Source organism: Neltuma alba, unplaced genomic scaffold, assembly GCF_004799145.2.
Source record: "Neltuma alba isolate B1F8T4 unplaced genomic scaffold, ASM479914v2 tig00003186_pilon, whole genome shotgun sequence".
NCBI lineage: Eukaryota > Viridiplantae > Streptophyta > Magnoliopsida > Fabales > Fabaceae > Neltuma > Neltuma alba.
In genome coordinates, this window is record NW_021633177.1 from 95,739 (window position 1) to 111,889 (window position 16,151).

Sequence of the window (16,151 nt, forward strand, 5' to 3'; positions counted from 1 at the left end):
ATTGACCACTGTACACAAACAGAGGCTGCCTCTACGCGCCTGAAGTCTTAGACCTATTTCTTTCCTTTATCTTTTTTTCTTTTCCCCTCCTTTTTCTATTTTTATGCAAGAATCGAACATATCTCCAAACGTAACTTTGCAAAAGTACATGAATCATCGAATGAAACGTCAATGACAAAAAATGAGTCTCTGCGTTTATTCAGTACCCATACCCAAATTCCAGAAAGCTATTAGGCTCTGTGGAAATCAGAAAATCATCCGCACAGTCCATGCTATTGTTGCTGCTGAAGGCTGAATCAACCCTTGGAGGTACAAGCGAATCACAACACCCAGAGCACACAAACAATGGTGGCACAGTCTCTGAGTCATCTATCCCGCAACACCGTGTGTGCTGCCACACCCCACAAATGTCGCATGCCACCATTCTCTCGCCGTCATCATCTTGAGCTCCACATTCACATCTCACCTTCCAGTTGTCTGATCCTCCCTGATACTTCAATGGAGTATTCAAATCTAAACCAATTCCCCTCACACACAGATCCACACCAGACTGCACTACTCCAAAAAGCACTTCCTCATCACTTATTCCCGCCAACTCTGCGATCTCTATCACCATGATTCTCTCTGCAATACAGTAAGTATCCCTCAGAGCAATCTCAGCTGCTTGCTTCAGGTCTCGGACTGTTGCGTGCAGGGGAACCATCACTATCTCACCTGGGGATACTTCCTTGTTCAACTCTCGTTTATCATCGACGAAGTTGGGTATCAAGCGGCATATGAATGTCAAAACTTGCTCTATTTCATCGATCAGTGTCCATTCCTTCACAAAATGCCTACTGTCTAGAATTGTTTGAACCGCCAAGTCCGCTTGTTCTGAATCTGGGTAGCCCAATAGGACATTCTTGTACAGATAAGCTACATCACTGTAAACATCAATTCCTGGCACTGGTTCTGATTCTGCTGGAGGCTCCTTAAAATTAAAAACCTGTAGCCCAGGATGTAGTTGAGGAGATTTAGACCCATTTCCCAGCTCATGAATGTTATACTCTAGGATTCGAGTTGTCGGGTTGACCATTCGCCGGACAACGCAGTTTCCAACAATCATATTATTCAGTGATTTCAGCACATAATCCAGCAAGCCTGTGTCACCAATGTGGAGCCTAGCTGCATCTCTTACATCTTGCCTAGTCATCCCCCCAGAACACGAACTATTTGCTTTGTTTTCCTTCAATGCATCTACTATCACTTGGGCTGCGTATTCTAGTCGCCTGGCAGGCCACCTACTATCCATATTAGCCACTGCTGAACTGAACTTTTTGTACCTCACTGATTTTTCCTTTAACAGGCTTTGTTTGCTTGGCATTGCAAATCTCGTTGAGTTTTTTGGACAGAAGGTTGAAGGAGGAGGAGTAGTGACATTGACTATTAGTCTCTTGGGTGCAGGAGGAGTTCGAGACTTGACGGTAAGCATAAACCTGAGAAGATCCTTGATTGTAATCAACTGGGTTTCACTCATGTCTCTATAGTGGCGAATTATTTGTTTGATTTCTTTATGGCACATTGTATTACCAAAATATTGAACGATCTCATCAAGTTCTAACGAACTTAGAAGTTCGATTGCTGCATTATAATTGTGCTCTGTGACACCGAAGCTTCCACGAGAAAATCTGTAACCCCACCTACCCAACCAAGAATGGCCATAAGCAACTCCATGAAGCAGGCGAAGATCCATTGAACGCTTCTTTGATGTATCTTCAACTGCGATTTTCCTGCCGTTTCAAAGAAACCCCAAAAAGTTTAGACCCTCAAAATGTTTGAGAAATTCATGCAGAATCAAGATAGGTCTAGTGGTCTTTCCAATACCTTGTTCGGAGAATAGTACAGATCCTGTCCCACAGATCCATGATTTCTCTGCCACTGAGAAATTTAGAACCCCCTTCAATGCCATTAACACAGAGCAAATGGCCGTAACCATTGCAATGAATCATTCCATGCAAGAGATGACTCTGGTTATCAAGAGAACCTTCATTCAATGGCTTATTATCGGCGGCGATTATGAAATGGTACCTTCTCTTCGACACAAAATGGCCGCTCCAGCCTGGCCATCATAATCTCAATAATCACCCATATCAGTATCTAAAACAGAGAGAACTAAAGAAACAGAGGAAAGCTAACGAGCAAACCACCAAACCCTCAACGAGTCAAGATTCTTGGCAAATGAAACGGACGCAGATCACGAAACGCAAATTAAACAGACCCAAGCTGGAAAAATTCTAAAAGAATGGATGGTTCAGAGTCAGAGACTAACCCGCACATCTGCAATGGTCGCAGAAAGGGTGCGTAGAGTGGTAGACATCCTCTTCAATAGTGTAAAGAGGAGTCATACTGTTTGATTTCTCGTGAATAAGAAAGGTGGTCCACAGAGGCATGCCCTGGATCTGGAAATCTTCAAGCTCTCCACATTCTTGAAGAAAGAGCCGAATGTTATCTCTAAAAGGTCCGTTAGGACTGATGGGGCAACCAGGGTCGGCGAAAGAGTGAAACCTGAAAACCTTGGGCCATCTCTTTCTCTTCCTACACGCTTCAAAGAGAGAGAAAGACATGGTTAAAGCTTCGCTTTGAGCTTGAGGATACCCCAAGACTTCGCTTCTTTGATTCTTTTCTGAAAATTTTTCATGCAGAAATCTCGTAGACGTGTATACACAGAGAGAGAGGGAGGGGGAGAGAAAGAAAGGGAGGGAGAGAAAAAGCTCAGTAGTCACAACTGATTCAGTTAAAACGACCAGGGACCAGTCGTTCAGACTTGGCGCGCTCGAAGGGAGATTCAAAACAAGAGGCAATGCTGGGGGCATAATCGTCCTTTCAAGGGTAAGAAATATGTCCGTCGTTCGCCACTCGTGACCGTGAAGCGGCAGCTTGTTTGATGGGTGACAGGTGGATATGTTAAATGGGGGCCACGTGTACTAACTACTAACTACTAACTACCAGCCGTATTTGATCACGTTCCTTTTTGATACGAAGAGGACAATTTGATCACGCTTCTATATCGCTATCGCGGTCTCCCCACTTTCTCCTCATGGCAATAATGACCTGAGACGGTGAAGAGTTTTCTTACCATCTTCCCTTGAACTGAAATAAGAGCACGTTCTTTTTTTAAAAAAAAAAAAAAATTATTTTATGTTATTCGGCTGCTATAATTCATTTTCTCCGAGTCATTAAAATAGACTCGGCCGATATCTTTCCATTAATTAAATAGGAGGTCCGTTAATTTTTCTTCTCTTTTGTTAAATGAAATAATCCAGCTTTCCCATTCTTTTGCACGATCAAGAGATAGATTGTTTAGAGTGCAAATAATTAAGACTTTTTTTGGCTTCAAAATAATTAAGAATTTAAATTTATAAAGGTTAATATAATTTTTGGTCCTTTAAATTTATCTTCATTTTGATTTTAATCTTTTAAGTTTCAAATTATAAGTTTTGGTTCCTCAAGAAGCAAAATAGTCTGAGTTTTTATTAGATTATAGAGACTAATATTTTAAATAAAAAAAACTTGAGGGACCAAAACCAAAACGAAAATAAACTTTGAAAGATCAACATTTGTATTAACCCAATTGATAATTAGTACTTGAGGTTATACAAAATCAGAGTTAAAAAACCATGAACTTTGAATTCCAAAGTGTTCAGGTAATTGGAAGTGCTGCAATGATTTCTAATTTTTCTGAAAATTGCGGGATATCTTTTAGCTTAGCCCTATAATTTGAGAATTATTATGCGGCTGATTCTAGCTTAGCCCGGTAATTTAAGAACTATTATGCGGCTGATTCATCTGTAAATAAGATTAATATCTTGGATTTAATAAATAAAAAATAATCATAAAATCACAACTAAGCCTCCTAAATTTAAAAAGATATTCGAATTCTTGTTTTGTTCATTGAGGATTGACCTATGAATATCTCCAACACAAATTTGACACATAATCGAAGTAGGGAATTTCTTGCCGCATAAGATTGATTCATTTTATAGCTTATATTATTACTTCCACCATTGGAACTATCCTTCAACTGTAAGCACGAGGAATCTCTGGTTCTGGCTTCTTGGCCACGCTAAGAGACTTGGCGATAAAATGTCCTTCCACTACAAAGTTCAGCACTCTCCATGGTGGAATGAACAAAAAAACTTTTGTTCTTGAACTAAAGCTTCAAATAGCTATTATCGATGAATTTCATACTTGTGTGCTTAACTTGCCCCATTTTGAGTTTCTTGATGGAGTCAACTGCTCAACTTTTTGCTGCTGCATCTCAATCACTCTTTAGTGCAGTTTCCAGGGAGAACTTACTCAACAATGAGGAATATGACCAACCAACTGCTGCTAATCTTGCAGCTCAGAAGCACTTCAGACAAATTCAACACATATATTAGGTATGCTCCCTTTTCATATGCAAGAGGTTTTCCCGCATGCGGTCTGTGTGTTTTGAATAGCTTAAATCTTCATAAACTTTCAATAGATATATATACTTAAATCTAAAAATAAATTGACCTTTTTTGTGATATCCAGTTTTTACTTAAGCTGCAATCCATCATGAATGATAACCTGTTTACGGAACTAAAAAAACTCTAAGCTCGAACTTTCAGTCTGTTCCGAGCTCATGATATTGGTTCCCAATAGAGTGGACAACAAGCTCAGTGTTAAACGCTCGAGATTCATGTCATGCAAAAAGCAGGCACAGAACTTGAAACTAAAGTAGAACCTAGCCAATTGATTAACCTCTTAGAGTGATAATGAACTGGGGAGTGTAATTCAAAGAATGTAGAATAGTTATTGCCAAGTCATAGAAAAAAGTGGGATTTTGAAAATCACATTGAAGGAATCATGATGACTATTTATTTGTTGCATGTAACACCCGAAGGATAGCATCATGTAATTTCAGCTTCACAACAGGTTCCATGCAGATACAGGTACATTGCCCTATGAAAACAGAGCTATGATTGCTTAATATACATCTTTAATGTGTTTCATGGACTAGGTGCAGCTTTTGACCATCCATAATGAGGTTCGCATCAGTAATTTTACCAGCATCCTCTGATAGAATAGAACAATCACTAGAAACATTAAGCTGCTCCGCTGCTGTTTCGATAAGCTCTTCAATGGTGTGTGGAACCCATAGCACAATCCCATGTCTTCTATGTTCTTTTGGACCCCATGGGTGAAAAGGAAAAACTGTACATTTCTTGGGATGAAGTTTCACTGCAAACAGATAAAAAGTAACATCAGCTTTGAAATTACCGCATTAGTTGGTCTAGATAAAGCAAGGATGAGCAGAATTATTACTTTCATTTGTTAGTTCTACATATTTGAAAACAGAAATAGCTGCTAAATCCTATATCTAACACAAGCTGGCCATGAGAACATCGTTTGAAATTTTTTATTTAAATTAGCAAAGCAGCTGCTTGTCATGATGAAATATATTCCTCTGGTGGGCGAAATTTTAAAGAACTCCAAAATTTAGTGATCATGAGGAAGTTCTGTAGTCACCCCTGATAGCATCAGGTGTGACTAGATGCAAAACTTAGATATAGTTTCTTAAATATAATAGGGAAACAAATTAAAGTTGATTCAAAATACAATTTAACATGACAACAAAGTCGAGGAGAACTATGAACAGGAAGAAGGTAACTTTAGGGTTAAGGCTAGCCAGAAGACAGCAGTTTTTCTCCCTTTTGGAACCTCAGGATTTTCGCTTTTCCTTTAAATAACAGTAACAGAGTATTTGTCAAAACCTGTAAGTTCTGAGGAAAGATGAGGGAATCTTGACAACTGAGCAGATCTCGCATCTTCCAATAGCTCGATCAGATTCTTATTTCCACACATCCTAGCTTCATCAAGAGGGGTATTTCCCCATCTGCGAGGCAGAGAGAGGGGTCAGAGGAGTTTAATCCCGAGATTGAAGGTGCGAACCGCGCTCTTCATTACTTGAAGCAAAGTAATGCCAATAGAATGAACACGTTCGCATTTACAACAAAAAGGAAACAGGGAAACTTAAAGTTGAAAAAGCAGGTGAATTTATTGATGTTAAAATTACGGAGAGGAGTGGATATATTTAAACCATAAAATATTTAGTTTTCAGAAAGTTGTTTCCAAACAACGTATAGAAAAGGGGGAAAAAATATATCAAGACATATTCATATACGCACAAAAAATCCAAATATCATTTGCAATTAGAAGGGTTTTAATTTTGTTGGTCAGCCAAATGAATTTTAGTACTCGAGGGTGTAAAAGATAAAGCATTTAAAGACACAGATGGGCACAAGATACTGCAATCACCGTGATGCCAAAAAAATTTAAAATGGCAATATAAAGCATGCACATGCCTATCTCTCCTACTTCCGAGTGACAAATACAACGGCCAGGTTCTCTTTGCGTTAACACGGCTCAATGTTCATTTCAGCATGAACACGCAAAATGAGTAATTTAACTTACCTGTCTTGGATAAAAACGCTGGCTCCAGCCTCTATCAGCAACTTTGCCATTAAGAATAAACCCTCAGCTGCAGCAACATGAAGAGGGCTTCGGTAATCGTAATCTTTCGTGTTAGGATCCATACCATAAGATAATAGCCTTTTAAGGTAATCTGAATCTCCCCTTGCAACAGCATTACATAGAACACTACCAGCATCCTCTATTTTCATAGAAGCACCTTTTCCAACAAGTAAAGAAGCAACTCGATCATGTCCATTCTTTACAGCTTCAAGTAAGGGTGTGTTCCCAAAGTTATCTACGCAAATCACCGAATTAATTATTTGCACAAGGTCAGAAACAAATTTCAATGAGCACAGACACAAGTATATTTTTCGATATAGAAGACTTACCTCTCAGATCGATTTCTACACCTTCCTGAATAAGGAAAAGGGTGATGTCTTCAAATCCTCTAGATGCTGCAAGATGCTATGGGAAGAGGAGATACGTGTCAGATAAGCATTTTCATATCAATATAGTTCTATTTCAAGTGACACAGTGTGCCAGTTATCAAAGATCACTTGTTGTGGCCGTGCCTCAATATTTAACAAATGAACACAACAAATATCCCGATCCAAAGTTCTGATTCAAATGAATAACAACATGGAATGTTACATAAATAGGACGGCCATAACGAATATTACGGGGATGCCAGCATACGATATAAAATCAGAGCAAAAGAACATAAATCTTCCGTGCAATGAATTAGCTTTGCTTGTTCAAAAATGAAAATCAAGAAGCTGAAAAGTAAAACCCACTTATGCAGCACTGGCAAAACAGACGCTCATGATCGGCCGAAGTCACGAATCCCACTATTATACAACACAATGAGCAAGTCCATAATGTAGAGCTCAGAAAACATGAAATTTTTATAAGTAAAGGAAACATGCAAAATACAACTTCAATCCGTTTGCGTAAAAACCAAAATAAAATGCATTAAAACTTGAAACTTGACCGCTCCATATCTATCCTTTAAAAACTGTCAAAACAGGTTCAAATGTGTTTGTGTGTGGGTTTGTGTGTTTCATTTGATCCCTATAAGAAAAAAGTAGTGTTAAAGCTACTCACCAAAGCTGACCGTCCATCATAATCTGCCTTGTTTAGATCAGCTCCAGCTCGAATTAATCCTTTAATGTGATTCAGATCCCCGTTAAAAGCCGCATTATTGACCTTCAAAGCAAGTTCAGCTTCTTGCTTTCCAATATGGAATGTGATATCTGACTCCAATTGCTTACCTCGACTAGAGTCTTTTCCCTAAAAATCATGTAATATTTAGCCGTCTATTATGATGATCAGCAATAGTCTATTGTGTACGTGTAAATCAATACTTCCATGCGAAAGTTAACTAGAGCACAATGCATTTACAAATTATTTCAGAACTATTCTACAGGCCAATTTCGGTCGAGTGGGGGTGGGGGGGACTATCAAGTGTTTAGCTGTTTATTTACCTCCAGAAGATTGTTTAATACTTTCCTCCCATCATAGAAGTATATATCAAGGATATCCGTAAATGATTGTTTATCAAGCCGCAGAAGCCTACAAAGTTCACAAACCCGAACAGTATATGGTTGAGGAATGTTACATAGAATAGATATTTGCCCAAATGAACTGTTAGGCTCTAAAAGTGAAACAGTCTCTTCAGATCCATTTTCACCGGGGCCTACTTCCTCCTGCATCCAAGAAAAGGATTTGGGTATTCAGCACGAACATATGCATCTTTTATAGTCATCACGCACAAATATATATGTTATGAACATCTTCTGAAGAAGGAATTCACCCAATGACCAACTGAAGATATAAAAACGTACATTCAAAACTCAAAAGATTCTCGGTCTCGGTGTTCAGAAAATGCTTAATTGCTTTCTACAAAAGAAGATGACACATAGACAAGTGCAAAAAAAGACAAAAGGTCCAGCGCAGACCAGCATGTCGCATACCAATTCAGGTCCCGACCAGCGTTACCAATAATAAATAACTTAGAACCTCTAATTAAAACTACTAGAAATGAGGGAAAAGTACTGGGAAAAAAAGAAGATATCCACAATACAAATTTACATTATTGGCTCTGGAAATATAAATTATACCAGCACACCATGACAGACAAAGTATAGTTGATCTACAACATTTCCTTGTTCCAATATCACTTCTCCTGGGAGAAAGAATTCCTCATGGAGCCTTGTGACCTGAAAGATTAAAGGCACAAAACTTCTTAACCTCCAACATTCAATATAAAGATAAAGAAACAAGACATCGACCAGAGCTTTCATCTTATCACTAAAAAAACAATTCATTTTGAGTGATGGTATGCAATTCATTTAAGACAGATATCAGTGTCTTTCGCTAAAAACAGAGACTAATCTACCTCGGGGTTCAGAGGGCAAAAGATAAAGACACCTCCAAACTAGGTTTTGTTCCATACTCAAGAGGTGGGAATCAAAGCCTAACCACTTGCTTAAGAGACAAGAGCCCTCACCACTCATGCCAACTTGAATTGATTGAAAAGAGTTGCACACAAAAGCTCAACCGTGCAAATAAAATTAGTAATTTTAATAAACAGGCGGACAAATGTTCAAGGAGAACCTTTGGTCCATTATTACATCTTGCCCATTGAAGTTTCGAAGGCTAGAGTTGATAATTAGTAGCCACGTTGCTGACCAAAATGTGAAGTCCAAAGACACAAACCCAAAACGCTGAGAACATGTCCTATTTATCAGGAAGGAGACTTGACATGAAAATTTACAAGTTTCCTTGTTCATTGATATACAACATGTAATAACTGGTCAGAAAGAGCTAAAAAATTTCTCACGTAATTTTATTCGTAATTTGCAAATTACATATGAGAAGCAAATCCCAATTTGCTGTTTGCGGCAGATCAAGTCCAGAAAGGAAAAGACAGGCGGACAGCTTTGCACACCGATAACATAGAATATATTATGTCCATTTTGTACCAACATATATGGAAAGTTTCTGTGCAATAGGGGATAAATACTCACGATCTGATTAATAAATTCTGAAGAGCAAGTCTTAAAGAGAGGGACCTTCTCGATGTACGGCAAATATAAGTCTTGGGATATCTGCAAAATAGAACAGACCAATATGTTCAAATGTTGAGACCAAAGCTAGTACTCTGACACTTTAAATATAAATACCAAGCGCATGGATTGTGTAATCAAACTTGTTTCATAAAATTAGCAGAAGTGTAAATGCGAAAGTTTCAAGTTCATATTCCATGTATTCCAACAAGGCACAAAGGGTACCGGAAGCACTAAAATTAAAATCCAAAAATCTGCACGGAGGATATAAACACATGAAGTCTGACAAACTATAGCAGAAAAAGGGGAAGCGGAAAATTATGTATAAATTATACATAAAACCAAAAGGCGTGGATTGACATAAATTTGTCATCAACTAAATGTTTGATATCTACAGTAACCGAGAATAATTCACTTTATGATCACAATCAACCTCTACCATGAGTGACTAGCATACTGAATCACATATAGACTCGTAATCCCTCAAAGAGCTTGAAATTCCCACCCATGTTGACAAATGCTTGATTGGAGATGTGTCTAATATGCGTCAATGACAACTATATACAAAGAATTATCAAATCATTTCAATAACTACAACGATATATACTTTTATCTTATCTAATCAGATTTAGTCGCAAGCTTAGCAAGATTAGTATAACTGTTGTGCTTAATAAAGATTCATTACATTTGCAAAATCACTATGCTTTAAGTTTATGCAGCTATCGTCCACAGCAACAAGATAACCAGATAAAAATATAAGGAAACAGCATAAGCAGGACCAAACATAAATAAATAAAAACTGAACTGTTGGGAAAAAAACCGTCAAAAAGCATACTAGAGGAATAAGATATCTATTGTTAGTAAATGAAACAGCTAGGAAAATTTAAGTGATTTTAGTAAGACCATAATCGTTCTCTTAGTACCTTGGAGCGAATTGAAATGGGGAGGTCCTGAATGGCTGCTGGCTCAGTGTAGCTACTTTCATACTGTAAGCGCATATGGCCTTTTATTTGTTCACGAATGTCTCTTCCAAGTTTATTTCTATTCATGTATTTCAAAAGATCTGCCATTCTGTCCCTAAACTTTTCCGTTTTTGATCCTTTGACTATTAAAGCCGTCATGTTACCAATTAAATAAGCACCAAGAACCATATCAAACGAAACATATATCATTATGAATATCATCTCCCTCATATTTACTGCATGTATGTCTCCGTAGCCTGTGCAGGGAAAAATATATCACAAACATAAATACATAACTAATTAGGAAACTTTCAAGAGAAATATGACTGCACACGATTTGATAAAGTCTAAAAGAGATTTATGCATTGAAGCGCATAGCCAATTGTTAGCAACCTACCGACAGTGGCCATTGTAACAATGGCGAAATACAAAGATGTTGTGTAGCGCTTCCAGAGATCAATTTCCCTGAAATTCATATAACTGTAACCGCCAAGCTGTAAGCTTCCTATCCATGTGTACCCCTCTTGGGATGGAGGTAGTGTGGTGGCCAAGTAGTAGAAGATGCAGGCAGCACTATGGGTGCAGTAGAGTTCAACAACTATAAGTTTCACAATCCTAGTAAACATGTATTGATACGTATATCCTTCTCGAGTCTCTGGAAAAATTCAGTAACTTTCCGCACCCGATATAATCTTATCCACAGAAGATACCTTACTCCTTCTCTTCTTCCACTAGCCTGGATGCACAAAAATGATCAGCTATCCCAGTATTAGAGAAAGAACCATGACTAGAAAGAAAATTCGGCAAAGTCACATGTTACGAAGAAAGCTACGAAGTTTTGTTAATTTAACTTGATCATGTCTCAAATCCTCAGTCAATAGGACGTACTATTATTAATCTCTAAATAGCTGGAGAAATGCACCGTATGTATGCTCCACAAAAAATTCTGAGATTTAATAATATGCATTACTTGCTCTCTTGCTATGCAACAGGGTGCATTTGACATAACAGCTTAATTGCCAACCAACAAAAAGTTTGTGCCACATGCACAGAGGATCCTAAAGATAATTCTTGCCTAGGCCATGATAGATGTCCACAATAATCATCATGACCATATAAAGGTGTAAAATATAGAGAGAGAGAAAAATAATGTTTCTTACCCAGCCATCATAGCCATGGCAAATGCCCACAAACATCACCATGACAATATAAAGCTGTAGAACTTTGTTTTTTTTGGCCCTGGTTTCACTCTAGCTGAAAAGTCCATCGGTAAAATTTTATTACCTTTTCTTTACAGATACTAAAATTTTTTGGGTGAAGCCCAGAATGTGAATAGCACCCTAAGCTAGGACTCGTAAATAATCAGGGGAAAAACAAGTGACTGGAGCTTCAGGTATTTGTAATGTAATCTCACTGTAAGTATCCTTCTAACAGTTGTCCTTTTGATAAAAATCCAAAATATGCAGTAATTATTGATAACAACAACAAATTCACAAGCAACGTCTTTTTCTATGTGCTACCAGAAGACAGCCATCGGATTCTCATATGAACAGCATCACATATTCTACGGAGCAAGTATTTAGTTTTGACCAGTCACCAGTACCACAACATGCAGGTGATTGAAACAAACTGGCGGTGAAAAACGAAAGTACTCAAGAAATTTTGTCCATGAATTAGGACCTTATAGATGATGTCCCAAGGCATACATCCAAGAAGATCAAAGATAAAGCTAGACTTTAGATACCTGCAAGAACAGAGCAAGTAACCCGTAAATAAAACGAAAAAAGAATTCACACCCAACAGACAAGCCAGCACATGGACTTAACAATGGGCATTTCCACAGTAACTAAGGAAGAACTGCATAATAATTAGCACTGAAATTAATAAGCACTCACCGCAGAGCTATAGGGGCTCGCTTGTAGATCATACGATAGGTCTGACTGTCTCTATAAGCAAGGAAGAACTGCACAACAATGTCTACAAGAAATGCAACTTGACCAATTATGTCCAGTATGAAGAGATCCTCATCTAGGCCACGAAAAAATCCAAACTCCATGGGGGTGAAGAAGGATGAGTATATTGCCCACAGCAATATGAATTTTGTCCATGCCCGATACCACCTGCAGTGCCAACCAATATCAGTCTATAACCATCTAACTTTTCATTTGTTTGAAACCCTGCAACCATAATCCGAACTTTGAAAGCATTGATAATTGTCTGGAGTGGGAAGAAATAAGCCCGCCCCCCTCAAACTGGCCGGTGCAATGGGGAGCAAGTCATGCAATTTTTTATTTCTCAGATTCTGCGACTTATTGCATTAATCCCCAACCATGGCATTTCATAGCCCCCAGCTGCAAAGATTGCTGTAGGAATGATTCCTTAAATTCAAATAACATTATTAAGAGTAACCAAGTCATCCCCCCGGGGGGGGGGGGGACTCTCGACGAAGAAATGCAGATGTCATTTCAGTTCCATCTAGTGTGTGTTTTTTTTCTTTTACGCTGTGTTTGGCTCAATGGAGGGAAGGGGAGGGGAGGGATTTTAATCAAGGGAAGGGGAGGGGAGGAAAGGGGAGGGTAGCTACAAAGGGAAGGGGAGGGAGGGGGAAGGAAGGGGAGGGATTTTAATGATCTCCTGTTTGGATTGAATGGAGGGGAGGGAAGGGAGCAATTTTAATAATACCTTATTTTGTTCTAATAAAAAATTGACTATTTTAGCCTCATAACATTTAAATGAATTTTCTCACTTTTTTATTTTGTTAAGATATAACTATATATATAATACAATTCGCCAATATTGATTTACAAGACATAATCACACACTTATAGAATATCAAGATAAAAAGTCACGAGTGATAGATTTCAATCAAAGAAAAGACCTTGAAGGTAAAAGAAAATACCAACAACCTCTTGGAATTAGAAGAAGAGAAAAAAAAAAGTTTACAAATGCTCACTAATTTTGGAGACAATTATCTTAATAACCTCTTGTTAGATGCTCAAAAAAACTCTCTTATGTAGAAATGTTTACGACTGATTAGAGATTAACAAATCAAAAGGGTATATAAGAAATTGAAATATTCTCTCTCATCTCCCCTCCAAAAAACTCCACTTTTGGAGGGGAGGCTAGAAGGGAAGGGGAGGGGAGAAGAATCCCTCCCCTCTTTAAAAAACATCTTAACCAAACGAGGGAAGGGGAGGGGCTCCCCTCCCCTCCTAAAAAATTACACCAGCCAAACAAGGAGAGGGAAGCAACTCCTCTTCCCTCCCTTCCAAAAATCCCGTACCAAACATAGTGTTAATATTTTGGGTGTTTATATACCCTGCAGTTTTTAGTTGACGAAGAAATGAAAATTTGACCATCTACTGAAATATGTTTGGCGGGGAAGCATACGTTTCTTTCGCAGAAGAGATGGATCACTGCCATAAATAACACAGTCGACTTTTGTTAGGACTAGAGTCTAGAAGGCTACTGAGCTTCTCCGTTGTTGTTTGTCCTCATAGTTTGCAACATAGCAACATCTATACTCTAAAATGAACTATTACGGATTTACGGCTTGTTATCATCTTCCTGCATTCACTGTCCATACGTCGAACCCCTTGGACTTTAATTACCGCCAAGGGTCCCGCCGTACAGAGCGAAACACGACTTTGATTCCCGGATCTCGTGACTCCCATGTAGATAACAGAACAGCCATGTGCTAGAAGGATCATTTTCCCTACTTAAATTCTTAATCAATCCATCCATCCCAATCAATCAAGAACCAATAATAAAAAGATAACACAGGCCAGGGCCTCCCATCCCTGCACCAGCGCCCGGTCCAACTCCTTGTGGTATTGATTCTATTATTTTTGCTTTAATAGTAAAATGAAAACGAAAATATCATTAAATTTTTATTTTTGTCCGGGCTAATATTTACCTTCTGTTTAATTAATTTTTATTTCTGTATTTTTCACCCTTTTTGTCATTTGAAATCTACTGTAAACATATCTGGTATTGTATTTTCACAGTAACGTTAATGTGCAATGCTTGCTCACCCATTTATTCCCCCGTTTCATTCCGTCGTCACATCGTAAATGACGAATGTTCTGTAACTTAACCGGTTAATCCTCCTTGCGCAATATCAAATCCTATGATTAGGATTACCCACAATAAACTTGTTTTCAATGTCACGATACTTTTTGACGAAATTTTCATTTTTTAAAAGAAAAAAGAAAATGATAATGTCAGTATTTTCAACCATTACGCAACACTGACCTTTTTTGTTTTTGGCCTGAAATTCACGTAACATTGACCTGACAGACATACGATCTCAGAGGGGTGGAGATGTGTAAACATAAATTGATTACTTCTTATCATCAACCTTAAATGTCTCAGCCGCCCGATCTTTCTCAGCTGGGGGGAAAAATAGTAAAAAATTCAACATGATGCTTCGTGGGGCCAAACGTCCCCACAGAATGGGCACGTGGAAGGAAATGGATGGAGTGACGTGGAAGTGCAACTCCCTCCGTTTGAAAGTTGCCGCTCTTTCCACCCAAGACGACGCACAACGAAGCAGATCACAAACCCAGTCCGGCACCCCCGAGTCCGGAAATTGGAGACTTTTTTTCTAAAATAAATAAATAAAAATAGAGAAATAACGCAGGTAAAAAAAATTTTAAAAAAAAACCAAGCGTAGTTTTAATTTTTGCCGTTCGAACTTAGTAGAAAATTAGAAGAAAAAATATATATATATATACACACACACATGTGTGTGTGCATATAGATTATAAGCTAGATAAGGGAAATGGAGAGAGCCGGAGGGAAACCTGTTCTCTGGATGAATAATGAAATCTTTGGATAAGCCTCGAATGCCATCAATGACGTGGCGACTGAATTTCTTCTGGTTGAGCTCCTTCAACTCATTCTCAATCAATTGGAATCGGCTTCCTCGCGACGATTTCAACCTGTCTCTCAGGTCCTCAAGTTCATACTCTCTGTCATCCGAAGACGACGACGACGACGACGAAGATGATCTCGAAGTCGACAACATCTGCTTCCTTTTCTCCTCTCTTTCCTCCGTCACCGCCTCCTCTGTCAATCTATTACCAGGCATTTCCAAAGTCTACGTTACTGGATTAACCTGTCAGCTTCTATATAAACCTGCTCGAAGCTCGATCGATTGGTCGATATCGATCTTCACGTGAATGCGATCAAGACGCTCTGCGGAAGAAATACAAGATCAAAAGGTGGATGCAAATTGTACAGCGCCTGTTGATAGTAACTGGAAACTTTGGAATAAAAGATTGAATGAAACAGAAAGAAAGAGAAGCTCTGCGAATACCTTTGCAGGGTCACGAGCATTTGGGCGAAAAAGTGGTGTGTGTAGATCTCGATCACGAGAAAACCAGGCGACGTCCTGTTCAGCAAATTGAGGTTGTAATTGCATCAGAAGTGAGGGAGAGAGCTTTTACGAAAGGATTATATATTGATTGGACTGTTTATTGACTGAGAGATTTGAATTTTGGCAATAGGAGCTCCCTTTTATACTAACGACCCGCCTGTAATCGGACCCACTTCTTATCACCTCCTCCCTTCCGCACCTTCTCAAGGCTACACAACAGAGGATATGTAATTCGCAAAGCAAAACGAAAAAGTTACGCACGCC

The 16,151-nt window shown here is 38.6% G+C and overlaps 2 protein-coding genes across 2 annotated transcripts; both read right to left on the reverse strand.

The window, feature by feature from the left end:
* Positions 1 to 142: 142 nt before the first annotated feature.
* On the reverse strand, positions 143 to 2,603 carry LOC114740604 (PHD finger protein MALE MEIOCYTE DEATH 1-like). The gene is made up of 3 exons (XM_028928779.1): positions 2,309 to 2,603; positions 1,864 to 2,098; positions 143 to 1,769 (listed from the first exon to the last, which is right to left on the reverse strand). Exons 1-3 carry the CDS (start codon positions 2,601 to 2,603, stop codon positions 200 to 202), a joined length of 2,100 nt encoding a protein of 699 aa, XP_028784612.1. The 3' UTR covers positions 143 to 199.
* A 2,170-nt stretch (positions 2,604 to 4,773) lies between these two features.
* LOC114740683 (potassium channel SKOR-like) lies at positions 4,774 to 15,870 on the reverse strand. Its single transcript, XM_028928887.1, is given in 15 exon segments — positions 4,774 to 5,244; positions 5,778 to 5,899; positions 6,478 to 6,772; positions 6,867 to 6,942; positions 7,582 to 7,767; positions 7,962 to 8,183; positions 8,598 to 8,696; positions 9,507 to 9,587; positions 10,469 to 10,764; positions 10,905 to 11,138; positions 11,141 to 11,243; positions 12,188 to 12,251; positions 12,403 to 12,627; positions 15,313 to 15,706; positions 15,828 to 15,870. Coding segments are annotated over 14 exon segments (2,532 nt in total). The 5' UTR covers positions 15,600 to 15,706; positions 15,828 to 15,870; the 3' UTR covers positions 4,774 to 5,002.
* Positions 15,871 to 16,151: the final 281 nt, after the last annotated feature.